The sequence below is a fragment of the Perognathus longimembris genome, chromosome 3 (assembly GCF_023159225.1).
Source record: "Perognathus longimembris pacificus isolate PPM17 chromosome 3, ASM2315922v1, whole genome shotgun sequence".
NCBI classification, from domain to species: domain Eukaryota; kingdom Metazoa; phylum Chordata; class Mammalia; order Rodentia; family Heteromyidae; genus Perognathus; species Perognathus longimembris.
The window spans coordinates 63040552-63067803 of NC_063163.1; the positions used below are offsets into that span (position 1 = coordinate 63040552).

Below are 27252 nucleotides of genomic sequence, written 5' to 3' on the forward strand. Positions count from 1 at the left end.
CACTTGAAATTGAGATGGTACTGTTTAACACGTATGAACTTCAATGTGAACTTCAATATGTTTATATGTATATAACTCATTGTGTTAGACATTGGGTAAGCCCAGTGTCTGCTGGAATGTACTTTAAGCTAAAACAGGATTGCACAGACCTCATTTCCTCATTTTTACCATGGCCCATGACCCTTCCTGAGATTTCTGTGTATCCATTGAGAACAAATATGTTCATGATCCCTTTGCTCACCAAAGGGTCTCTCTGTCCACGACTTACAGGAGGTAGAAATGATATCAGATAAACATCAATAACAGCTGATGACCCTAGTGTCAACTCCAATGTCTATGTCTTTCCAGTACTAGGATTTGAACTGAGGCCCTCAAGACTATTCAGCAGGTGCTCTATAATTGAGCTATGCCTCCAGCACTAAGATGCCTTTCTTCCCAACAGTTTCTCCCCATGACAATATTCCAGCTACCCAGCCCTTTTGTGTCCCTCCTCCCACATCTCCCTTCACCCTACCATCATATTCCTCCAGAAACGGGCTGGGGATATGGCCTAGTGGCAAGAATGCTTGCCTCATATACATGAAGTCCTGGGTTCGATTCCCCAGCACCACATATACAGAAAATGGCCAGAGGTGGCACTGTGGCTCAAGTGGCAGAGTGCTAGCCTTGAGCAGAAAGAAGCCAGTGACAGTGCTCAGGCCCTGAGTCCAAGCCCCAGGATTGGCAAAAAAAAAAAAAAAAAATTGGACCTCCGGAAGGAGGAGTCTTCTTTCTCCAAGTCTCTCTTGTATATCCTAACTTAGGATGCTCAACTCACCCCAAGGAGCTTTCATTGGTCAGGATTCAATCTCAGCAAAGAATTGCTGTGATTTAAATAGTAAAGTAGTATTTATTTCTTGTAAAACAGTTGCTAAGCATTCTCCAGCAATGATTTTATGTCAGTTGTTTTTTGTTGCAATTTAGACAATCATATATGATATATACCTTTGTTGAGAGCCCCAAGGAGGCCTCATGTTTAAATAAAACATGTTTTATAAAACCCAGTCTCATTGTGTTGCTCTAATTTGAGGGGGTTTTTCTTTTTAAAATATAGAACACAGAATACAAAAAGATGAAATGTGTGTGTCTGTGTGTGTGTTTGTGTGCCAGTACTGTGGCTTGAACTCAGGTCGTGGGTGCTGTCTCTTAGCTTTCTTGTTCAAGGCTGGCTACTTGGGCCACAACTCTACTTCTGACTTTTTGGTGGTTAATTGGACTCTCACAGAATTTCCTTCCCAGGCTGGCTTCAAACTGGAATTTTCACATCTCAACCCCCTGAGTCACTATGATTACAGGCATGAGCCACTGGTACTCAGCTGGCTTTTGGATTTTTGTTATTTTTATTATGGGATTGGTTTTGGTATCTTTGTTTTTTGTTCTCTTCATTTTTTTCATTTTAATTACCCATGTAAAATCTGGAAATGTAAGGTTTTCTTTTTAAACTCTTCTTTCACTATACCTGAGCTCTAGGCCCTTGGCTGGGACTCCTTTCAATAGTGGTGAATTAGGGAAAGTTGTTTTCACAGCCTTTCCATGTCCAGAACTGATTTGATCAAATGTGAAAATTTCATTTGGTTAAACTTTGTCCAGAGAGTGGTCTCCCATTCACAGCAGCCTCTCCCATGAGGGCATCTTCTCCTGATGGCTGCATGGGGGGGGGGGGGGGGAGGAGTTGGGGGGGGAGCTCTGGAACATGGCAGGGAGAAACTTGAAAGAGGGAAGGGGGCATCACCATGACTTTAGTCATTACTTAGATGTTAATGTTCAGTGTTCATTGTGTGTCACCCTAACTTAAAATAATGTTTCCCTTCTCATGGTTTTTGGTCTCTAGTCAGCTCATAATTATCACAACACGAATCTCACATCTGTAGTTAAGTAAACTGGAAATCATTTCCAGTAGGGCAGTATAAGAACAGCCTCATTCCAGTCCTGAGAATGCAGATGATTTCTAGACTTCAGCTAAGAATAACTCGCCCCTCCACCCTGGGCCAGCCAGGCCATCTGAATGCTCCTTGCTAAGATGCTAGCAGCTAGCTCTTGGTCCTACCAGGGTCAGCAGGAAACAGCCAGCCACATAGCACTGAGCATACAGTTTAACTTGAGTTGTGAATGAATGCAAAGGGACTTAAATTCAAGGTAGAAATCTGTTCATTACGAGTTTTAGGGCAACAGACTGGAGTGAGTTACCCATCTCGATACATCAATGAAAGAGACATGAGGAAGAAAGAGGCAGAGAAAGGAGATTTATTTGTTCAGCATGGTCACATTGGGAAGAAGAGATAAAGGGATTTGGTGACTCCAAGTCTATCTTCAAGAGGCCGACAGGAACTATTGAAGATTTATAGAAAAGGGAGACAGAGTGTTGGGGCACGCATAGCTGAAAGAGCATGAACCCTGACCAGGCCAATGGGCTGCTTGATCATTATCTCAGTTCTGGCTCTCCAGGGGTTCTGGAAACATTCCCAGTGCTGTCATCACCCGAAGGGAGCAATCTAGTCCCTATGAGATGATTATTCTTGTTCATGGGTACAGCCTCACCTTCATAGGTAATTGCCCTTGTTGTGGGATCCATGGATTGACAGGCAATGAGACCCAGAGATCACAGAGTTGGGGGCAGGAAAAAATTTAATCGAGCAAGAAAAAGACTGACATGCCAGGACTGCACCTAAGGTCAGGATCTCAGAATGCAATCCCAGGCCTTCTCTGCTTATAAGCCAAAAAAACTACAGAAATTTTCCTTTTGGCTTAACTGTAGTGGCTTGTTACTTTGGAGAAGTGTCAGTCACAACAAACAGATCAGCGCATCTTGATCTTCACTGGAACTAATCTAACCATCTGGTGGCAAAACAGGATGAAACTCTGGGGGAGGGGTTACAGGTGTGATCAATACAGAGCAAAACAAGTTCAAAGCAAGTTGGGTAACTACAACTACATAACTTTACAGTAGGGGCCAACTTCAGAAAAGTTTTCCATTAAACAATACAGAAAAGTTTTACATTTAACACTACAGAATAGTATTAGAAATACTTTGTTGTTGAAAGCTAGCTTAGCAACAGATTATCTTCATCACTTCACCCTCATTTGGGGTGTGATCTGTCCTTCCGAGCTTGCTATTGATCCCATCCTTTGATATAAAGATGTTTATTCTTCAAAGTGACTGTAAGAAAGAGACTCAGGAGGAAAAGGTTAAAGAGGCAGGAATCAAGGACAAGATGGAGGGAGTTAGACCAGTGACTGGTCCTTCCTTCATCTCCATAAGAAGAACAGTACCTGGGAAATAATGGAAGGGGTAACATTGATCATTGTACCCATAAATGGATATGCTGAATTGAAAATCTTTGTATAACTAAAGAAAATGTAAAAACAGAAAAGAAAACAAGAACCTTCTCTGGACTTGCTTTCATACTGTTAGTTACTTATTTTGCAAAGCGTTGACAGTGTAAAATGGATAAATAACAAATTTAAGAAATCCTATAAATGAAAATGGCATAATAAGGCAATTTATGAAGTGACAGGAAAAAAGCAATGAAATCCTGTTTCTAAGGATTTTCTCTCTTTATTAAAGGGATTACTTAATTATGTCCATTGAAGATCAACTTAAGTATTTTATTAGTGTACATAAACTACATAAAGAGGCTCATTATGATATTGCATGTCCGTGCGTGCAAATTCATGTCCTGCTCTCTTTTTGCCTTCCCTCATCCCACCAGTTTCTGAAGCCAAATAGTACCCCTTTTTGTATGTGTCATTTTCCCCCCACATTTTTAAGATCTAGATTCAATATATAAAAGAAAATATGCGATCTCTTCTCATCTGACTGATTTGTCTTGACATGAAGATCTTCAGGTTAATAGAAATCTAATTGGTATTGATGAGTTGCTTAAAGATAAGGCTAGATTCATACTGTGCTTTTACAAATAATCATTTTTGGTTTGGGGGTTTGGGGGTAGGTCGGGCAGTACAGAATTTGTACTTGGGCATTATGCTAGGCAGGTACTGTACTATTAGGAGTTATACCCCTAGTCCTATTCTGTTTTATGTTGTTTGTTTTGTTGAGACAAGATTTTTTAAAATTTATTTTTAAGTGTACAGCTCGCTTTCTCTCTGTCATACATACACACATGCACACAGAACAGCAAAAGAAAACTTCAGGGGGTTGAAGGCATGTCTCAATTGGTAGAGCACTGGCTAATAAGCAAAAGCATCACTCTGCTTGAGTCCTGGTCTCAGACGGAGGTAGGGTAAACTAGGAAAAATGAGGCATGCTAAATGGCCACCAGAAAACTTAAGCTTAAGACAAATACAGGAGATACTCATTTATCTACTTCCCTTAAGATTAAGGGACCAAAGTCATTTTAGGGGAAAATGAAACAGGATAGACTTTGGGGAAATGAGGTATGGTAAGCTTATAGCAAATACAGGAGATATTCATTCATCTACTCCAGATTAAGAGACTAAAGGCATTTAGGGGAAAATGAGGCAGGATAAATTGAGGAAAATGAGGCCTGGGAAGGCAACTCAGAAATATGGTATTTAGAAACATAGAGGCACCATCTATGTTCCAAAGAAAAGCAACAGGATGCATTCCTCCCTGAGAGATACATTTCTTACCCCAAGAATTAGCATTTGTTTGGTAGGACATATGCCTTCCTGAGAGAAATGCTCCCCTCAAATGTAAGGAACCTCTTACCCAAAATGTAGACAACAGGACTCCTTATCTCAAGGATAAGAATCAGTTTTAGGGCATTCTTACCTGGAAAGAATGCCTAAAATATCCAGAAACTCAGATAGTGACACTAGAAGTAATTAGAGCTAAGATAAAACACCTATCTTTGTATAGCTTTGACCCTTTGTCTTTATCATATAAATACCCCTAACAGCCAAAGAGCTGTGTGTCTCTCTCTCCTTCCCTTTGAAAGCACACACACTCGGTTAGAGAGCACCCCTGCCTTTCTGTCTGCTTGTCTGCTTGCTTGCTTACTTAATAGAGTTCCATCAAGTTTCCTTACCATCATGACTTGTCTAGAAATTCTTATGCTGCAATCAAAGTCAAGGACCCCAAGTGAAGAGTCCTTACTTTTAAAGGGAAACTTCACCAACCTTTACTTGCATTCAGTGACAAGACCAAACAATGGAAACCTCAAAACACATTGTGGCCCAGTGCTGGTGGCTCATGTCTATAATCCTAGATACTCAGGAGTATGAGGTCTGAGAACTGTGGCATGACGCTAATCAGAGCAGGAAAGTCCATGAGATTCTTATCTCCAGTTAATGTTTGCCAGTACTGGGGATGGAACTCGAGGCCTGGATATTGTCCCTTTGCTCTATGAGCTCAAGGCAAGTGCTCTATAGTTTGAATCACACCTCTACTCTACCCTTTCAGGAGGTTAAGAGTTTCACAGACTTTCCTGCCTGAGCTGGCTTTGAACTGCAATTCTCTGATCTCAGCTTCCTGACTGGCTAGGATTACAGGTGTGAGCAATCATACCCAGCTTTCAGGAGTATTCTGAGTCCTTCTTCATATTAGCTGCTACCTGAGTTGAATCAGTATTCTAGTCTCTGAACACTGCCTGCTCTAACTTGTCTTGTTTACACATTTGCTTCAGTTATGCTAATTTTTTTTTTTTTTTCTGCTTCAGACCAGCCACTCTGCAGGTTCCTTTCCATCCAGCCCCATCCTACTTCTCAAAGCTCCCCTCAGAACTTTCTGGGCCCTGAAATCCCCCAAGGACCTTTGCAAAGTGCCAGGTTTGTTTGTTTTCTTTCAAATTAAACATCTTTTGAGGCCAGTAAGGACAATAAGCACTAAGGAAAATCACTGCAGACTGATATTTGACTCCCATAGGCTCTTCTATATTCGTATAATTTATCACCCACGCTGAGGTACTTTTGAAAATAAAATGAGCAATCCTAATAATTATGCGGAGAGAAGAGATATAACAAGAATGTTTGGACCAAGCAGCATGCATGGCCATGATGTGTATTGTATAGCATGACCTCACAGGAAAGTCTCCACTCGGCCACCCAGGACCCATGGTTGCAGCTTATGCACAAACCACTCATCATCTCACTCTATGAATAATGTTTTCTCGATTATAAGGTAACAATGATAACTACTTCTCTTCATCCTATAAAAATGACTTAAGAAGAGATGTAATGAAGCAGAGATATGAAAAGTTCACTATCTGAATAGCACTTGTTTCAGCCATCTCACATCCAGTAGGATATTGTTTCTAATATTATCTAACATCATCTATAGAGGTTCTAAGAACCTGGCCTCTTAATACATTTCTAAGAAAGGGATTTATGCTCAGGACCAGCAACCTCTACCATCCTTCACAGCCAAGGTTGGAAGACAGAGCTGTTTCTCCATGAAATTTCATTTTATCTAACCATCACCTGATGAAACAGAATTTTATGATGCAAATCCAATAAACTGCTCAAACCTTCAGATATTAAAAAATGTTCAAGCTATCACTAGGACAACTAGATCCCCAAATATGTGGCCATCTCCAAAAACAGTAATATTTTCTCACCTAAAAATGAAAGACTTAGGACAACAGAGCAAACTTAAATGACCCTTATGAATTGACAGGATTTTCCAAAAGCTAATGCTTGTAGCCATTCCATTCACATGTTAGTTCAGCCTGTTAGCAGCTTTTTCTGGGTTTTTGTTTGTTTTAATGACAATACTGGGGCTTGAACCCAGGACCTTGGCACTGTCCCTTAGCTTTTATGCTCAAAGCTGGTCTTCTACCGCTTGAACCATACCTTTACTAGTTAATTGGAAATAGGAATCTCATGGACTTTTCTGCCTGGGCTGGCTTCCAACTGCAATCCTCAGATCTCAGCCTCTTGAGTAGTTAGAACTAAAGGTCTGAGCCACCAGCATCTGGCTATAAATATTTTTTACATCTCATTTGCCATATGAGGATGGGGCTATGAGTCTAAGCATGTTATAATGGGCTACACTACTTTCTATCCTTTGACCTGTTTCTCAAATCTCCTTTACTCCAGAAAGCTTAAACTCTCCTTTCATCATCTTTTCTCTGAAACCATTGTTAAGAAAATGGAGGAGAAAGAACAGGCTGGACTCATCTCAACAGGAGAGGACTAATTGAAGAACAGAGAGGGGCAGCAACTTTCCCATGGGATCAGAGGTTGTGCGAGGAGGTAGAGTTGGAGTTAGGCTTTCATGGGGTCTGAGCAAGGAGACAGAGGTTATCGAAAAGGCTATTAGGGCTGGGGAGGTGGGGACTTTCAGTTAGGCCCACAATGGAATGCTTATGGCGAGGCTTAGGCCTGATCACCCTGCCTCCATGTCAAGCATGTGGGGTTTTGCCTGATGTCCCCTATGCACTGGGTTAATAGTATGGGGGTCAATTCTTCAACCGCCTTAACCATGGATGCCATGTCTTGTCAGAACCCTAGCCAGGGCTGGTGAAATGCTTTAAATGGTATATCTGACTAGAATCAGGGAGGCCAGGACAGTATTTATGTTTTTTTTTTTTTTTTTTTGGCCAGTCCTGGGCCTTGGACTCAGGGCCTGAGCACTGTCCCTGGCTTCTTCCCGCTCAAGGCTAGCACTCTGCCACTTGAGCCATAGCGCCGCTTCTGGCCGTTTTCTGTATATGTGGTGCTGGGGAATCGAACCTAGGGCCTCATGTATCAGAGGCAGGCACTCTAGCCACTAGGCTATATCCCCAGCCCCCAGGACAGTATTTAGAACCAAAAAAATGGTCTCAACAAAATACTAAGATGAGATGCTATGAGAGCACAAGAAAGATTTACTTCTTGAGCAGTTCCGTGAAGTATTCTCATTCTTTTATAACAATGGAGAGTCTTCCCTCCACAAAGAAGGTCAGAGTTTGGCAAGGTGCGAGGCACAGGGCAGGTAGGTGTGTGTCACCCCACCTGGCATGTGTGCTCAGCTCTGGAACACTCCTATGGGTTGGAATGCTGGGCAGCCAAAAGCCACCCAATCAGCCCAATATGCAAGCATTCTGAGGCTGTCTGGAAAAAGAAGGCTCTATTTTTCTATTAAAAGTCAACCCCAAGCTAGGTGCTGGTGGCTCACATCTATAATCCTAGCTACTCAAGAGGCTAAGAACTAAGGACTGCAATTTAAAGCCAGCCCAGGCAGCAAAGTCCATGAGACTCTTAACTCCAATTAACCACCCAAATGCCAGAAGTAGAGATGTGGTTCAAGTGGTAGAGCATAGAGCATTATCTTTTTTTTTTTTTTTTTTTTTTTTTTGCCAGTCCTGGGGCTTGAGCATTGTTCCTAGGCTCCTTTTACACAATGTTACCACTCTACCACTTAAACCACAGCACCACTTCTGTCTTTTTCTGTGATTAATTGCAGATAGACTTTCCTGCCCAGGCTTACTTTGAACTATAATCCTCAGATCTCAACCTCTTGAGTAGCTAGGATTATAAGGCATGAGCTGGGCTTAGAGCACCATTCTTGAGCAAAAAAGCTAAAGGACAGCACCCAGGCCATGAGTTAAAGCCCCAGTATTAATACACACACGCACAACCCCAAATCTGTTTTCCTTCATCTAATAATAGAAAAGATGTGGGGCCTGTGCTCAGACTGATTCCACCCTTGTAAGGTTGCCTATGCCTCACTATGAACAAACATTTATGAGAAATCTGATTCACTACAAGCAGCAGTGAATGAAATGGAAGGAACTTAATAGATATAGGAGAAACTAACGCTGTAAGGCAAAACTAGGTCATTGCAGGGCATAGACAAGAGACACCTGTGCCAGAACATCTGCTAAGGACACAAGCTCAAGACTCCATTCCCAAGCTCCAGAATCAGAACCTCTGAGGCTCAGACTTTGGCAACAGGGATTCTTAATTAAACATAGATTGTGTGTGTGTGTGTGTGTGTGTGTTGGAACTAGGGCTTGAACTCAAGGCTTGGGTGCTGTCCTTTAGCTTTTTGACTCAAGGCTGGAACTCTACCACTTGAGCCAGCTCCATCTCCAGCTTTTCGGGGATTACTTGGAGAGCAGAGTCTCTCACAGCCTTTTTTGGCTTCAAAACCTCTATCCTCAGATTTCAGTCTCTTAAGTAGGTAGAATAACAAGTGCACCTGCACCTGGTTTCACCAGGAATTCTTTTTTTTTTTTTTTTTTTTTTGCCAGTCCTGGGCCTTGAACCCTGGCTTCTTTTTGCTCAAGGCTAGCACTCTGCCACTTAAGCCACAGCGCCACTTCTGGTCATTTTCTATATATGTGGTGCTGGGGAATCAAACCCAGGGCTTCATGAATAGGAGGCAAGTACGCTTGCCACTAGGCCATATTCCCAGCTCTCACCAGGAATTCTTAAGCACACTAAATCTGGAGCGGGGAGTTAGCTATTCTGCTGGCCAAGTTCAAGCTGAAGTTGTCTTTTCTTCTTATCATCCATCCCCAGTCTAGTCAGGGGGGTAGTCACTTGTTATGGCCATGACAAATAAAGATAGAAGACTCCCTCAAAGAATGAGTGGCTATTCAGTGAAAGAAACAGTAATGACCGGGATGTTGGGATTAGGAAGGAACATGGAGAAGAACCCGGATGAACACCAATGCCTTGCTGCTCTGTAGGGAGGCTCACAAAGGAATATGTCATTGGGCCTGGCAGGTTACTCAAGTTCTAATTAGAACTCCTTGGAGCTCCATGTAGGGCTAATTCTCAAGAAGGGACACTTCAGAACCTGGTCCTGCCCACCCTGGAACCCTAACATTCCAGTTGCCTGATTACCACAAAAAGATGTGCCTTAAAGCAGCAGTGTCATATTCCCTTACCTCAAATTACATATTTTTGTATTTCATCTCTGTTGTAATTCTCAAACAAGTATTTTCTGGAATTGAGCACGGAGATTAGTGTCATAAATTGCTGGCACACAGTTGGAAGTCAGAAGACCTGCTTGGTCCCAAGAATGTTGGAGTGGTTTTGAGGTGCTGCTTCCTTATCCCAAACAAAATTATCAGGGGGAAAAATTAGGACATTTCCAAAAAGTCCTTCTTCCTACTCTACCATCTAATTTCCAAGGTAAAAAAAAAAAAAAAAAGCCAACCACCTCCTGAATGGCTTGGGTATTCTGCTTCTTCGAGAATATACACCGCTTTGAAAGCAAAGCAACAATGATATGAAAACTGCCTCCCAAAATGATTTAAAAAAATAATAAACCAAAAAAATCAAATCACACATGTTATATGGGTCTGGCGCCATCTAGTGTCTTTGAGACCAATGTAATAGTACCTTCTACCATATGGTGACATGTAGAAGGCAATGTGTGAGTCTTACAATAGCATCAAAATGCCACTTGTCTATGCTGCCAATTTTGGAGCTGGGTACCAGTAGCTCTTACCTGTAATCCTAGCTCCTCAGGAAGCTGAGCTCTTGAGGATCGCAGTTTGAAGTCAGCCTGGGCAGGAAAGGCCATAAGAATCTTATCTCCAATTAAACATCAACAAACAATAAAATAGGGGTTGGGAATATGGCCTAGTGGTAGAGTGCTTGCCTTGCATACATGAAGCCTTGGGTTTGATTCCTCAGCACCACATATATGGAAAAAGCCAGAAGTGGCACTGTGGTTCAAGTTGCAGAGTGCTAGCCTTGAGCAAAAAGAAGCCAGGGACAGTGCTCAGGCCTTGAGTTCAAGCTCCACGACTGGCAAAATACATACATACATTCATACATACATAGTAAGGCTAGAAGTAGAGATGTGGCTTAAGTGGTAGAGTATGAGCCTTGAGTGAAGAAGTTAAAGGACAGTGCCCAAGCCCTGAGGTTAAAGTCTAGTGCTGACACAAAGAAAATTATTTTAATTGCCACTTGCTATTTTTAGTAAGAAAAAAAAGATGACATGCTAAACGTCTTATTAAACAAAACCAAACTCAAAGTTAAAATATACTCAATCTTTCCTTTAAGCCATAATGCAATGTTATTAAAATATTTTTATCTATCTGTAAATGGCATGGCACTTATACATAAAGGGTAAGTCAATGTTCGCAATACCATCTACCCAAATTACTGGGCTCCTGTGTTCTCGTCTGATACTTTCCCTCACTATGAAAATAACACAACAAAGCTGAATTGTAAAGAGGAAGTTGTATTATGAAAGATATTAAAGTGGAAGATATTTACGGAATAAATATGGCATGAAAATGGAATAAATTATGGAAAATAAGTAAGATGAATGCTTAGGAATATATTTCTTAAATAGTATACAAAATCTTGATAAAAATGGAAAAATAGTGATGCAAAGTAAAACATCTTTGAACAGAGTTGTTTTTTAATAGCATGGAAGTGTATACATGTGATAGAATTTAGAATAAGTAAAATGTCTGCAAATCTCTAAGAAACAACTCTCCAAATGAAAATGCAACATGAAAAGATGGCACCTTCATTATCAAGTATGGAAACATAAACAAAAGCCCACAAAGAAGCCTTATGGTACTTTTTTTTTTTTTTTTTTTTTTTGGCCAGTCCTGGGGCTTGGACTCAGGGCCTGAGCACTGTCCCTGGCTTCTTTTTTGCTCAAGGCTAGCACTCTGCCACTTGAGCCACAGCACCACTTCTGGCCGTTTTCTGTATGTGGTGCTGGGGAATTGAACCCAGGGCCTCATGTACATGAGGCAAGCACTCTTGCCACTAGGCCATATCCCCAGCCCCCTTATGGTACTTTTATTGAGCTACCAAAAATAAAAAATAAAACTGCTAATCCAAGCATTTTCATAGTATCATACACTACAGGCAGAAGTAAATAGGACAGAAAAACTCTCCTGATCATCTAAAACAGACACTTTCCTTCAAGTGGTCGTGGGACTTGAAATAATGAACTTTGAGTAGTCAGGTAATACAGACCAAAAAGTTAAAGTGACTGAAAATGCAATGTTTTATGGCATCAAGAAGAAGAAGAAAAAAGTCTGGAAAAAATGAATCCTTAACATGCCTCACAAGGTTTCTATACAGGATGAAAAGTAATAAACATTAAATCTTGCAGAGACAGACTACTCAGAAATGTCAGAGAAAGGAATTGTAGAGTATATAACTAATAAATGACCTTAAAGTATCAAAGAGTAAAAGATAAAATAGAAAATATGAGAAAGAGGCATATTGCTATCCACAAAGATCAGGAAAAATTGGAAATTAAAAAATGTGATCACTGAAGTTTTGAAATCAATGGTCATATTAAGTAACAGATTAGATTCAGCAGACAAGAGTATTAACTGGAACATATATTGCAAAAAATTTAGTCAAAAGACAGCACAGAGAAACAGAGTAAGAAAAAGAGGTGGGCAGTTACAACCATAATCCTTGCTACTTGGGAGACTGAGAATGGGAAGATTGTGGTTCAAGACCAAGGTAGGCAGGAAAGTCTTCAAGAGTACATTTCAGCAGAAGCTGGGTAAATTGATGCATGTCTGTCTTCCCAGCTACAATGAAGGCCCAAAATAATGAGATATATCTCCAGGCACATACCCGCATAGGAAGTAAAACCATATGTCAGCAATAAGCAAAGCAATAAAGAACTGAAGTCCTGGAAGGTAGAACACATGCCTAGCAAGTGTGAGGACCTAAATTCAAACCTTAGGATGGAAAGAGGGAAAGAGAGAGAGAGAGATTGAGAGAGTGAGAGAGAGAGAGAGAGGAAAGAAGGAAAGAAAGATAGACAAAGAAAGAAAAAGAGAGGAGAGAAGGAAAGAGGAGAAAAGGAAGGAAGGGAAGAAGGAAGAAAGGAAAGAAAAGTTAAAAGAAAAAAGAATACTAAAAAGGGTAGAGTACTATAAAGTGTCCATTTTCCTAAGAAGAAAGTAACAAAAAAGAGATAATGGGGCTGGGAATATGGCCTAATGGCAAGAGTGCTCGCCTCGTATACATGAAGCCCTGGGTTCGATTCTCCAGCACCACATATATAGAAAACGGCCAGAAGTGGCGCTGTGGCTCAGTGGCAGAGTGCTAGCCTTGAGCAAAAAGAAGCCAGGGACAGTGCTCAGGCCCTGAGTTCAAGGCCCAGGACTGGCCGAGAGAGAGAGAGAGAGAGAGAGAGAGAGAGAGAGAGAGAGAGAAGCTGGGCGCTGGTGGCTCCTGTCTGTAATCCTAGTTACTCAGGCTGAGAGCTGAGGATCATGACTCTGATGCCAGCCCAGGCAGGAAAATCCATGAATCTCTTATCTCCAATAAGCTATTCAGAAAAAGCTGAAAGTGGTGCTGAGACTCAAGAGGTAGAGCACTAGCCTTGAGAAGAAAAAAAAAGCTCAGGGACAGTACTCAGGCCCAGGACTGGCAAAAGAAAAAAAGAGAGAGACAGAGAGATTAGATTTTCCAGACCAATAAGACAAGATTGCACAAATCTAGGAAATGCAATCAACTTCAAACAGGATAAATAAATATCAGCAGATACTTAGAATACCAACGAAACACAATTTATGTATAAATAATGACAATTAGACTGACATTCATTATTTAAATTACACTATAAACCAGGTGCCAGTGGCTCACCCCTGTAATCCTAGCTACTCAGGTGGCTGAGATCCGAGAATCATGGTTCCAGGCCAGTCTGGGCAGGACAATCTGTGAGACTCTTATCTCCACTTAACCAGAATAAAACTGGAAGTGGAGGTGTGGCTCAAATGGTAGAGTGCCAACCTCTGAATGGAGAAAGCTAAGAGAGCACCCAGGCCTGAGTTCAAGCCCCAGTACTGGTACATGCGTGTGTGCACACACACACACTAAATAACACTAGTGGCTGATGTATATAACTAGTATGATGTATATAACAGTGTTCCCAGTCTCTGTGAAGTTGAGGGAAAAAGGTCCCTTGAATCCAGGAATTTGAAATCGACCAAGGGAAAGCAAAACAAACAAAAAATATGACAGATACCGTGTTGGAAAAGAAGATTGGTGCTACATGCTACTAGATTAGTACAAGCAGCATATTGGGTGTTACCTAGCAATAAGAACTTCAACAGAAAAAGACCTCAGCAGGGAAAAATTTTACATTTGCAGAAGGACAAGCTCACACAAGAAGCCAAGTAAGCAAATGTACTAGGAAGGCAGTCTACCAGGTTTTATTCCTGTTACTGACCTTTGTTGTGGTTGGTCACAACTTAGGCTCATAATCTTGTATGATTGGCTAGTTTGTAAGGGGTCAAAAGTGTATCTGAGCAATCAACCAAACAGGACACCTGACCAATGCAAGAACTTGTTAGAAAAACAATTCTTACCTATCTATCACTCTTACCACTTAACCCATGTGCCCAACCCTTAGAAAAACAATTCACATAACAGGATGTGACATCACAAAATAGCTTCCTGTAAAATGGCAGCTACGGTTAAATGACAGTGCAGATGTCAAGCAACACACCTTTATAAGAATGATTCTAACACCTATAAGGATAAATGGGAAGCTTTCAAAGTCAGAAAGGTGACCAATGCAGAATAAATGGAATACACGTTTGTGAAGAGATAGGAGTGGACTTTGCAGATAAGAGGAACAGGGAATAGTGAGAATTCACTAAACTGAAGAACAGTCAACACGTTATATGGGGTATTGCCTTGGTTGATTCCGTGTGTTCCATTATGGATTACTGGAAAATTAGATGGGTAGAATGTCCATATTTTTCCTAAAGGCAGGGCTAAGACTTTGTTTTAATTAGCATATATTGATTGTACAAAGGGGTTTCATTGTGATTTATTTCCATGCATGCATTTAGTGTACTTAGATCAAATTCACCATTTCTGTTATCCATCTCAGTATTGTTACAATTTTAGTGGATTTCATTATTCTATTTTCACCCCTGCATATAACATACTTCAATCATGTAAGGGTGAGCCTTTGAACAGAAAACCTTTTTTCTGATCCCAGAGCTAGGCACATAGGTGCTCTGCCACTTAAGACACATGCCTTAACTCCTTTTGTTCCTTTTTTGACACATGTACACTCTGCAGACACAAAGCATATAGGGAACAAAAAATGCACCTATTCCCCATTTATTCTTAGCAGCTGGAGGCTATTGTACACCTTCTGGTGCTTCTTAGGGAATACACCTGACAGTTTGCTGCCAAATAACTTCCTTGCTCACAAAACCGCTCCTGCATTCCACTGCTTAAAGGGCAAAAAGTCCAAACTCCACAGCTCCACATGTAAGCCTTCAAAATTCTTCCCCAAAATATCTCTTCAAAAATTCTGAAGAAGCCACAGCAGCTCCTACCCCGGAATGCTTTATTTTGTTTGTTTCTATAATGGTAATAATATTACTACTTAGTACAACTTAATAATATAATAAAAACCTGATATATATAGTAGTAATATTGTTACTGTGCTGGTACTGGGGCTTGATATCTGGGCCTTGATGATGTCCTTTAGCTTTTTCTCTCGAGGCTAGTACTCTACTACTTGAGACACAGCTTCACTTTTGGCTTTCTGGTAGTTAATTGGAGAAAAGAATCTCATAATCTTTTCTGCCCGGGCTGGTTTTGAACCAGATAAAGAATTATATACAATGATAAGTGTGAGTCACCAGCGCCCAGCTTTCCTATATAATTTTTAGATCTCGTGTAAACCCTGTACCTGTAGCAGAAGCCCTTTTCATACCACTGGAGACCACCTTTACTGCATCTCTTCAAATCACGGTAATTCTTACTGTTTCTCACACACGTGGGGACACTTACACGAGCTGCCTCGGAAGTTAACAGCTGCTGGTCTTTCAAGCAGACACCTTTCCTTTATAAATTCTTTGTGTCTCCCCCCGGCCTAGTACCTTCGGAAGTTAGGCTCAGCAAAAAGTGACCACCAGAGATGATCTCCCTTTAGTTTGAAATTATCCATTGAACCAACTCAAAAAGGTAGCTCCAGACTGGCCTCTCCCACCGTAACGACCATTTGCAGTCAAGCTCTCCACCCCACAAACCCACAGCCCACGATGGCCCCGGCACAGACTAGAGAGCAGGAGCTGCTTCCGTGGGAAGGAGCGTCTGCTGCTTCTGAAGTCACCTGCAATCTAAGAAATCATGCAAGTAAATACACCTGAACTTAATGAACCGTGCAAGGTGGTGGCCATCTGGTTAAAGGCTTGGAAAGTCAACGGCCCGGGGATCCGCCCGAGGGCCCACCTTCCCGGAACCCAACCGAAAACAGCGTGGCGTCATCGCCCAGGCCACGCGCGCCCTGAGGCCACACCCCCCAGGGGGCGGGCTCTCACCTCTCGGTCCCGTGATTGGCTACCTGAGTCCAGGGGCCTCCAATGATGAATCACTGCCGCCGGGGCTGCTGGGATTTGCACACGGCGCAGGTCCCCATCTCCACAGGAGTTATGGCGGCAGAAGGCTCGACTGCACGGCTTGCCTTGACTCCTTACCAGCAGGTTGGATGTAAGAGTCCTCCGTGGGGTGCTGCTGAGATCCAGTGCATGGGGTGTGGAAGAAGGGTGTCCAGCGCTTCTGGTGAGGAGTCAGGTGGGCTGCCCCCCACCTCCACCTCCACGTGATAGCTCAGCCTCTTTGAGGGCTGAGGGAGCTCGGTGACCACTGGAGGTCTGGACGGCTGCGGCCAGATGTCCAAGGAAAATGCATCTTAGGCCACAAGCGGCAGCCTGGCCCCCAAAGGGCTTCGGGGATGCCCTACTCGGTCCATAGCTTCCTCCAGTTCTGCCCCCCCCCCGCCCCGCCCCGCCTCTCCCCCTCCCCCGCGTGGGTGCTCGCTTGAGCCTTGATCTACCTGTGGCAAGGCAGTTTCCCAAAACCTGCGCAGGTGGATAGGCACGTGGGTGTTGAGGACATTCCGAATCCACTCTTGGGGCTGTTTTGAGAGGTACGTTGTGTTAAGTAGGCAATAGGACACGAGAATTTACAGCTCATGCTCTCTCTCGCTATCTCTAAATATCTCTCTCTCCCTCTCTCTCTCTCTCTCCCTCTCTCCCTTTCCCTTTCTTTCTCTCTTTCTTTTTTTGGTGGAGAGCCACATTTCATTGGGGATATTGATCACACAGCTGCTGATACATAGAAAGGGTAACTGAAGGAGTAACAGGCTGAAGTTCTTAAACATGACCTAAAAACCAGTGATTCTTCCATACTCGAGTATTACAGTTCTTCGAAATACTCACTTGGAAGAATTGGAGTTTATATAGGATCATGAAAGTGCTTTGCAATTTACGTGTACCCTAGGTTATTTCAGCTTGTATGGCATAGAAAATTTCATAGACGTTTTGAATCTGTTTGCTCATATCTATGGAATTTAAATAGGGGTGTAAAACACAGCATGGTCAAAAGCACATTTCAGTTATTTTAGTTAGCTGGGGAACTTATAATTCTTCTAAAAATATCAGATTGATGCAATTATTGGTTATTGATAGTCAAAAACAGCTTTTTGCTAGTAAAAGTGACTGGTTTTTTTCTAGTTTCCTTTTTACTTCTCTTGCAAAAAAAAAATCTTTAAGATGCCATCATTTGAAGTTACATAACCAAAACATGTTTTATTTAACTTCACTTGTGCTTGGTATTATATCTTGAGAGTAGATTTGCAACCAAGATGTTGATATTTCTTTTCACAAATAGGTTTGTGGAAATGATCTTTTGTAGGTCCTGTATGTGTGGTAATATCTTGGTTTCTGTCTTTCCAAATGTGTTATTATAATAGTATTCATGCACATGTGGTTTTTCCCTAACCCCTTTGCAAGATGGAGAACAGCAAGTAGTCAAAGGTAGTAAAATTATCTTTGAAAAAAGGCTGCTTGGAAACAGAAGTTTACAATCTGTGTTATACTACTTAATTAGCCAAATCACCAACTTCTTTTCTCATCTTTAGGTTGGATGTAATAGTCTAAGCCTACTTAGCTACAATACTTTAAAAAGTCAGATGAAATGTTAGAGTCCTTTGTAAGATTATAAAATATGGCAAATTCATAGTAGTACAGATATAAAATAACTGAATTAATACAAACATTCTGCTGGAATTCTGCTTGATTTTCTTGACTTTTCCCCCTCTTGCTAAATTGTATCTTCCTCTTGGAATTTTCTGTGTAAAATTAACCCATCTCTGCCATACGCTGGTGTCCCATGCTGTAATCTTAGCTACTCGGGAGGCTGTGATCTGAGAAACATGGTTAGAAGACAGGTCAGGCAGCAAAGTCTGTGAGACTGTTTCCAATTAACCACCTTTCCCCAAAAACTAGAAGTGGAGCTGTGGTTCATGCAGTACAGTTGTGGCTCATGTGGTAGAACATTAGCCTTGTACAAAAAAAAAAAAAAGCTCACGGACCATGTGTGGTAGCCCCTGAGTTCAAGCCCCAGGACCACCACCAACAACAACAAAAGTTACACATTTCTAACTAAACTAGGTACCTTTTTCTGTAAAATAGAATTCTTTGGGAATTTGTCCTTGGATCATTACCCACCATTCATGTTTACAAACTGTGGAAAAGTTTTTTAATTAATGATAGAATTTCATCAACAGGTCGCCACTATGTTCTTCAATGTGGACATGCATTTTGTGAACTGTGCTTGTTAGTAACTGAAGAATACAGCACAGTTAAATGTCCCAATTGTGAGGTATGTTCTGTTGTTTATTTCACATCGAATATATTATAGCCCAATTTTAAATGGAAATGTATTAAGTAAAATGTTCTTCTAGTTAGAACCTAAAAGTTTGCATTTTGATTGTTGAGTCTCTTAGCAAAGCAGCCTAACAGGATAACAGTTTTTCCATATATTTTAGAATATCTCAAAGTGATTTTTTTAAGTTGAGGTCATATACATATTTTGACTCTTTGCACTCCTCTGTGGAAAATTACTATTTCAGTGGAACATACTCCTTTCAGAAACCCTCCTCCTGCCACGTGCCAGTAGCTCACACCTGTAATTCTAGTTACTCAGGAGGCTGAGACCTGAGGATCGCAGTTCAAACCAGCCCAGGCAAGAAAGTCCATGAGGCTCTTATCTCCAATTAACAATCAGAAAACCAGAAGTGGCGCTGAGGAGCAAGTGGTAGAGTGCTAGCCTTGAGCTTAAGCATTCAGGAACAGCACCCAAGCCCAGAGTTCAAGCCCTGCAACCGACAAAAGCAAACCCTACTCCTATCTGCCTTTTCCGCACCAGTTTTGAACCTTGCTTATCTTCCAATCTTTGTGTATCATCAAATTTACATTTGTAGAAATGTCAATAAAAAGTCATCAGCAAGGATGTCATCTATAGATCCAAAAGAAATCCATGTTTGGATGTGTCCTGTTCTTTTCATATTGCAATTTGATAAGAAAAAAATTGACTTGCTTTAAATTGTAATTCATGTATTACCAGTGACATTGTGCAGTGTCTGACTTACAGATTTTTATAGTTACACAGTATACATTATTTCTTGCTTTATATATATACATATTATTCTTAAGTAGTTTGCAAAGAGGCTACAATTGCATAAGTCAGGTTATGAGTACAGTGCTTCTTGGACAATGTTACCCCTTCCTTTGTTCTCTCCCATTTTCTCCCTCCCCTACTCTGGAGTTACATAGTTCAAATTTTACATAATACTGGTACATTGAATATAATGAATACATTTACTTGTCCTTCCTCCCTCCACTCTTATGCCCATTCCCCCAAACATGTTTTCACTTTTTGGTATTTGTATTGATATATAGTACCTTAATTGTTCAGGGGTGTGTTTAATTCTTTTATATACACATATATACCTTTATGTGTGTTTGGTACTGGGGTTTAAACCTAGGGCCTTGTGTTTGCTTGGCTTGTTTTGACTGGAACTTTTTTTTTTTTTGTCGTGGGCTTGAATTTAGGGCTTTAATTACAGTAGCTTTATGTAGTCAACAGAGATAAATAAGGATAAATCTCTATTTGTCATACACTAAAAATCTTAACAATAGGCTAGATGCTGGTGGCTCATGCCTGTAATCCTAGCTACTCATGAGGCTGAGAGGAACGAAGTTCATGGCCATCTCTGTGAGACTCTTGTCTGCAATTAGCTACCAACAAATCCTGAAGTGGGGGTGTGGCTCAAGAGGTAGAGTGCTAGCCTTAAGCACAAAAGCTCAGGGACAGTGCCCAGGCTGAGTTCAAGCCCTGTGACCAGCGTGCAGGTGCCTGTGCGCACATACACATTTTAAAACAGCACAATACATTTTCCATGTAAACTTAATAGAATTATATATTGTATTAGATGTACTTTAGGATATTAAGTCTTTGTCTCCAGAAACCTGGTGTGATTCCCATATTTATTCAATTCTTGGAAGTGGTGGTATGACTCAAGACATAGAGTACCAACCTTGAGCAGAAAAAAGAAGCAAAAGCAAAAGGCCCTATGATCAAGCCTTAGTACTCAGACAATTCTTGTTTTATGACAGCCACTAGTTATTTGTTAAAGTTCCTACTGGCCATTCCTAGGAAATTTGTAGTTTTGAATATATCAAGATGTTATTGTACACTTTTAATTTTAATTTAATTTTAAGATATTTTGCAGGTATTTGCTTCTCTTAGAATTGTAGCTGAGTGAAATAGTTTATGCTCTATTTAATACTTGACAGGATTATTTTTTCCAGATATTCAAATGGGTTAAAAACAATTTATAATATGCTTTTCCTCTTGATTTAAAGGAGAGTTCATGATATATAAGATTATCAGTTTTATCTTGAATAGAATTATTAATAAATGGGATTTATTGAATGCCTTTGTGCTTATTTTTCTTTTAAAATCTTTTGTGCCAAGGTTGCTACAACTGTAAATATAAGAAAAGGATTCTACCCAACAGATGGTTGTAGTAAAGAAGATTCTCCTATGAACAAAGTACAACTCAAAATGTATGTTTTTGTGTGCATTTATTTTATCTCTGAAGTTCAAAATATTTCTGAAATTTTAGAATTACTGGTATGTTATTTTTAGATAACTATATCTAACCTATTGTCTATACCATGTTATATAAATTCATAATTTGTGGTAGTTTTTAGTAGAATTGAAACTAATGCTCTTCAAGAAGTGACATTAGTTTATGTTTATTTAAAATAAAGAAAAAAATAAGGATTTGCCACATCCAAATGAGAGGCTGAGAGTATGTTACTAGCAAAAATCTATTACTGCTGCATGAAAGTAAGTTATAGAGAAAAAATACTTATTTTCTGTTGGTTTTAAGTGTAGCACAAATACAGTATAAGAGAATTTAAGAAGAATTTTGAGAGGTGATATAGAAAGGATGTAATAACTTTGAGATTCTTTTATTCGTTTTTCCATCCTTTCATAAGATTTGGAGCATGTAAAGGTTAACGTTCTCTTTGAAGTCATGATTGAGATTGTTTTTTAAGAAACAGTACCTAAGCTAGAGACAACCATTATGTTACTTTTTATTGTACTTAGTTGCTTATATTTGTTTCTCCCTTCATAGCTGGGGCCTATATCTATGTCCCTGGTACAAGATACAGAATAATCATGTATCTTGTAATCAGGTAACACTCGGTTTGTTAGGTGGAAAAAAAAAAAAGCTAGTATTTTGATACACAGTATTTTGATATTTGCAGGGTTTTCTGAAGTCACATAATCTAAGTTTGCCCTTAGAGATGGCTCTGGGCTGAAACATGGTATCAACATGGTATAGTTTAATTTTGTAACTTTGGGGGGGGCTGCTAATGGGGCTTGAATTTAGAGCCTGGCACAGGCCCTGAGCACTGTCCCTTAATCATTTTCACTCAAAATTGACAGTCTGCCACTTGAACCACAGCTCCACTTTCTGTAACTTAGTTTATTTTTTATGACAGTAGAGGGGCTAAACTTGGGGCCTTGAGCTCTTGCTTAGCCTTTTAAAAAAATTTCGTTACTAAATATATGAGGTTACAATTGCATAAGTCAGGTTTTGAGTACAGTGCATCTTGATCAATATCACCCTTCCATTGTTCTCCCCATAGATGATAATTTAATGCATATTCAATGTCAGTATTACTCTGGGAATAAAAAATACAGAATCTGCCAAGGAGCAATCTCATTTGAAATTTTCTAATTTCATAGAAGAGACCAAGTAACTCATCCCAACTCCTCATATTGCAACTCATTGTACCTCTTACAGATCTAATGCTCATAATATCTTCTGTTTTATAACCTGTCTTCTATTACTACTATTACTAAAAACCATTGTCTTGTTCTGTTTTGTCTCTTTACCATTTCCAGACTCTTCTTTGTGGCATAATTATTTCTTCATTGTTTATCCAATTGAAATCTCAAATTCTTTACACTAGAATTTTTGGGTTTTCACATGACCACCAATAGCATTTCTCTTTTCAGACTGAAATAAGTGCTTAGAAAGGAACCAGAAAAGCCAGGTTATATCTATAATCCTAGTTTCTCAGGAGGCTGAGCTCTGAGCATCTCAGTAAAAAGCCGGACTGGAAAGACAAATCTGAGAGGCTCTCATCTCTAGAAAAAAGCAAGAACTGAGTGTGTGGCTGAGAGTGCAAGGTCCTGAGTTCAGGGCCCCATTGTTGGCATATAAAAGAGAGGAACTGGGCGCTGCTAGCTAATGCCTGTAATCCTAGCTATTCAGGAGGCTGAGATCTGAGGATTGCGGTTTGAAGCCAGCCCCTGAGACTCTTATCTCCAATAAACTACTCAGAAAAAGCCAGATGTGGGCTGGGAATATGGCGTAGTTGCAAGAGAGCTTGCCTCCTATACATGAAGCCCTAGGTTCCATTCCCCAGCGCCACATATATAGAAAACGGCCAGAAGTGGCGCTGTTGCTCAAGTGGCAGAGTGCTAGCCTTGAGCAAAAGGAAGCCAGGGACAGTGCTCAGCCCCTGAGTTCAAGGCCCAGGACTGGCAAAAAAAAATAAGTAAAAAAGAAAAAACCAGATGTGGCACTGTGGCTTTAAGTGGTAGAGTGCTAGCCTTGAGCACAAAGAGGCTTAGGAACAGTGCCTAGGCCCTGAGTTGAAGCCCCAAAACTGGCAAAAAAAAAAAAAAAAAAAAGGAAAGAATAATTTATATTCCTTGAATAGAAAACCACTTAGCTTAAGTAGCAACTGGTATTGATAGAACCAGATCAAGGACTAAGATATAAAGAATGGCAGTGATACTTGCAACTCCTCTAAGTATATTTCATCAGTTAAATTGATCTGACCTCTTGCCAAGTGATAACTTTTATTAATGCTAGCTTTTTGTGAGTCATTTGGAATAGATTATGACACCATGAAGTAGCTATTTCTTTAAATCAATTGTAGGCTTTCCAATTTGAATACTCAAAAAAGTCAAGCAGATGACTCCTGGGTAAGGTAGACCAGTAAACAATAAATAGTAAAGACTGAAAGAGGAAGGTTTATCCTCAACAATGGTGGCAGGCAGCCTCCATGCTAGCAGATTGTTAATATGCATAAAGACCAATCCACTGTTGTCAGTTCTTTGTTTCTCTTAACACAAAGAAGATGCAAGATAAATCAGATTGTACTCTTGTCTAAGTACCTACTAGAGTTGCAAAGTAAAATATCACATTCAGAGGTAGATACATTTATTTTAACCAGCAAGTCTCCAAATTTGCTCCACATTGCCACTTTTAAAATTAAATTCTTCATGCATACTTAATTGGTGAAAATTCTAGTTTTTAATGAAATTTGGCTTAAGGATTATGTGTTTTTAAATCATATTTTCTTAGATTTCAACTGATTTAAATTTTGAAATAGGAACTGAATAGGGATTCTATAAAGATGTGTATTCAGATATGTTTTCAAAACATGAATATTATCAAGAATGGTGGTACACACCTGTAATGTCTGTGCTTGCAAGGCTTAAGTAGGAGGTTGGAGAGTTGGAGGCCGGCTCAAAGTACTTAGCAAGACCCTGTTGCAAGAATACAACATAAAAGAAAAACATAAATATTCACTTTCAAAATAATAGAATGTTTAAAATTTATTTGGTCTTGTATTTCTCTTTATAAGAAAAAAATACCATACTTTCCTCCATAAATTATATAAGCTTATGATTAACCTATGATTATTGTATTCTGGCCAATACATCGATAAAATATAAAGATAAAATTGGGAAAAATTTGGGCTGGGGATATGGCATAGTGGCAAGAGTGCTTGCCTTGTATACATGAAGCCCTGGGTTCAATTCCCCAGCACCACATATATAGAAAACGGCCAGAAGGGACGCTGTGGCTCAGTGGCGAGTGCTAACCTTGAGCAAAAAGAAGCCAGGGACAGTGCTCAGGCCCTGAGTCCAAGGCCCAGGACTGGCCAAAAACACACACACACACACACACACACACACACACACACACACACACACACACACACAAAAATTGGGAAAAATTGGCTTCTATAGAAAGGAGAATTATACCAGGTACTCCAGTGGCTCACTGGAGCCTGTAATCCTACCTACTCAGGAAGCCAAGAGCTGTGGATTGCAGTTCAAAGCCAGCCCAGGCAGGAAAGTTTGTGAGACTCTTATCTCCAGTTAACCACCAGAAAACTGGAAGTGGCACTGTGGTTCAAATGGTAGAGTGCTAGCCTTGAGCTGAAGAACTCAGGGACAACACCCAGGCCCTGAGTTCAAGCCCCGCAACTGACAAAAAACAAACAACAACATAGGATTAACTTTTCTTTACAGTTAACTAGGTAAATGCATTATATATTTGTAAATCATTAAAACATATCAGTATACATGTAAAAATTATTTCTGTGTATAACTGTTAATTGGTGTGCTTGTCTTATTTTAATTGAGCTTGAGATATTTTATTATTCACATTGCCACCAAAACAGGCTAAAGAGATGACTATGAAATTAAAACACAATATATAGCTTCAGGGTCTGGGAATATGGCCTAGTGGCAAGAGTGCTTGCCTCATGTACATGAAGCTCTTGGTTCAATTCCCCAGCACCACATATATAGAAAAAAGTGCAGAAGTGGCGCTGTGGCTCAAGTGGCAGAGTGCTAGCCTTGAGCAACAAGAAGCCAGGGACAGTGCTCAGGCCCTGAGTCCAAGGCCTAGGACTGGCCAAAAAAGAAAAAATATATATATAGCTTCAAGCCATTATATTTAGTAATTGGTTAAGAAATTGAAGTCTTAATTAAAATTAAGTTTATATGAACGCATATTTACTCTTGAATTCTCTGGGAGATAATCAAAAATCTATTGTACATGTCACCTGAAATTTTTGATAGGCAATAGAAAAGCAGAAAAGAAGATTAAAAACATTATATTCTTGATAGCATTTCAAATAATGTTCTTGACTTTTCACAGGATAAAGAATTGCTCTCCAGATTTAAAAAAGGCAGATGATCAGCTAAATATTGGTTTAGAACAATCAGCCTCCATACACAGGATGGTTTTGAATTCAGCTATGATATCGGTATGAAAAATATTAATCATGAAGTACAATGAATCCAAACATTTGGTTCTAGCTCTGGTAGCTTTACTTTTTTTTCTCTAGGTTTCTGTAATTGTAGATTCTTGGATATTTTAGGAGAATAGAGATAAACCAACTCTCCATATCTTATCCATTGTTTTCCTCTCTGCTTGAATAATTCTAACCTATGGTTAAAAATCCTCTTTTCTTCCTGAGGCAGCCCTTTGACTTTTCGTCAAAGTTTTTAACCATGCTTGAATGCATCATCTTCCTTTTAAACATAGTTATCAAATTAGGATTCTCTGAAACTATGTACCAACTACAAGTTTCTACATTCTAAATGTAGTTTTCCAGTTATTCTAATGGCAATCAAAGGCTTAATTGCATTTGTTGTTGATGTTATTGGAGAGTGAATTTTACATTTATACTCCTGATAAATTTTTATAATATGTTAGTTTGTTAGAAATTCAGCAAACTCCAAAATTCAATTGGATAACTTTAAGAAGTCTTTTTGTTGCAATTATTAAGGAATTGAAAAAGTGGAATAAGCTCTTAATCTTGTTTTACTTCAATTTTAAATCTTCACAGAGCCAAATTACCTTTTTCTTATAAACTATGATTCTCATATGTACATCTATTGGCACAATGTGACCAAGGTAATTTTTAGGTTGAAAAGCAGATACAAAGCATATTCCCCCAAATACTTAAAGGTCAGGTGTGGTGAGCAGCTGAGGTAGGAGAACCACAACTTCAAGGCTAACCTGGACTACATAGTGAGACTCTCTCTTTTAAAAAAAAGTGTATATTCAAAATGTTTATACTCAAAAAGTATGTATATATATTAAGGTATATATTTTATACATGTATTCAAAAAGTATACTATATATAGTCATAAAAGTATGTATATTGATAAAGATAGAGCAAGATGTAAGTAGATAGGTTGAAAATCTATCTTTTTAGGGGAAAAAAATCTAACATGCCATAACCAAAGGTGTGAAATGTGAATGGCTCTTGTAGTTCTGGGTAAGCAAGATTAGGATTGATATTTTTGTTGCTTGTTTTCAGAATTTCCAGTGGGTCTGTAGGCTTATAGCCCAAATGGTAGCTTGAAGTTTTTGTAACTGTAATATACTGTATCTAAACATCTATTTTTATTTAATCATTTTATTACTATAAAGGAGATGTATAAAGGGGTTTATAGTTACAGAAATCAGGGAAAGAGTACATTTCTTTTTGGACAGTGTCACCCCTTTTCTCGCTGGCTCCCAGTTTTTCTCTCCTATCCCCACCGACAAATTATATAGTTCATTTTCTAAATATTTATTTTTATATTTTCAATTTATATGTGGTTCTCAGGAAACTAAAACTACAGAAGAAATTGATGAAGCACTGAAAATAGCAGGCTGTAATTTTGAACAATTAAATATTTCTATAAAAGTAAGTATTTTGGATGATTAAGCATGTCATACATTTGAGTTGTTACCACTGAAGTTAGAATTTAGCATTGGTAATCTAATAATAAACATATAAAAGAATGGAAAACTCCCTTCATGATCTGCCAAGATTAGGCTTGTAGCATTGTTGTTCATTAAGAGCCTGAAAACACTGGAAATTATTAAGAAACCATGAGTTTTACTTTTCTGTGAAGTGAATGTTTTTCTCAGAAGCATCACAGATAATCTTTTTAGCATTTGTTCATTGTCTTTCTGTATCTTCCAACTGGGGGGCTGGGAATATGGCCTAGTGGCAAGAGAGCCTGCCTCATATACATGAAGCCCTGGGTTCAATTCCCCAGTACCACATATATGGAAAACGGCCAGAAGTGGCGCTGTGGCTCAAGTGGCAGAGTGCTATCCTTGAGCAAAAAGAAGCCAGGGACAGTGCTCAGGCCCTG

The 27252-nt window shown here is 39.7% G+C and overlaps 1 protein-coding gene across 1 annotated transcript in view; it reads left to right on the forward strand.

Moving 5' to 3' along the window:
- The first annotated feature begins 16352 nt into the window (after positions 1-16352).
- Rnf17 (ring finger protein 17) overlaps positions 16353-27252 on the forward strand; it is an 85500-nt gene continuing 74600 nt past the window's right edge. The window contains 5 exon segments of the mRNA XM_048340844.1: positions 16353-16482; positions 18491-18585; positions 20743-20834; positions 25253-25361; positions 26715-26795. Coding sequence (XP_048196801.1) covers positions 16353-16482; positions 18491-18585; positions 20743-20834; positions 25253-25361; positions 26715-26795 — 507 coding nt within the window.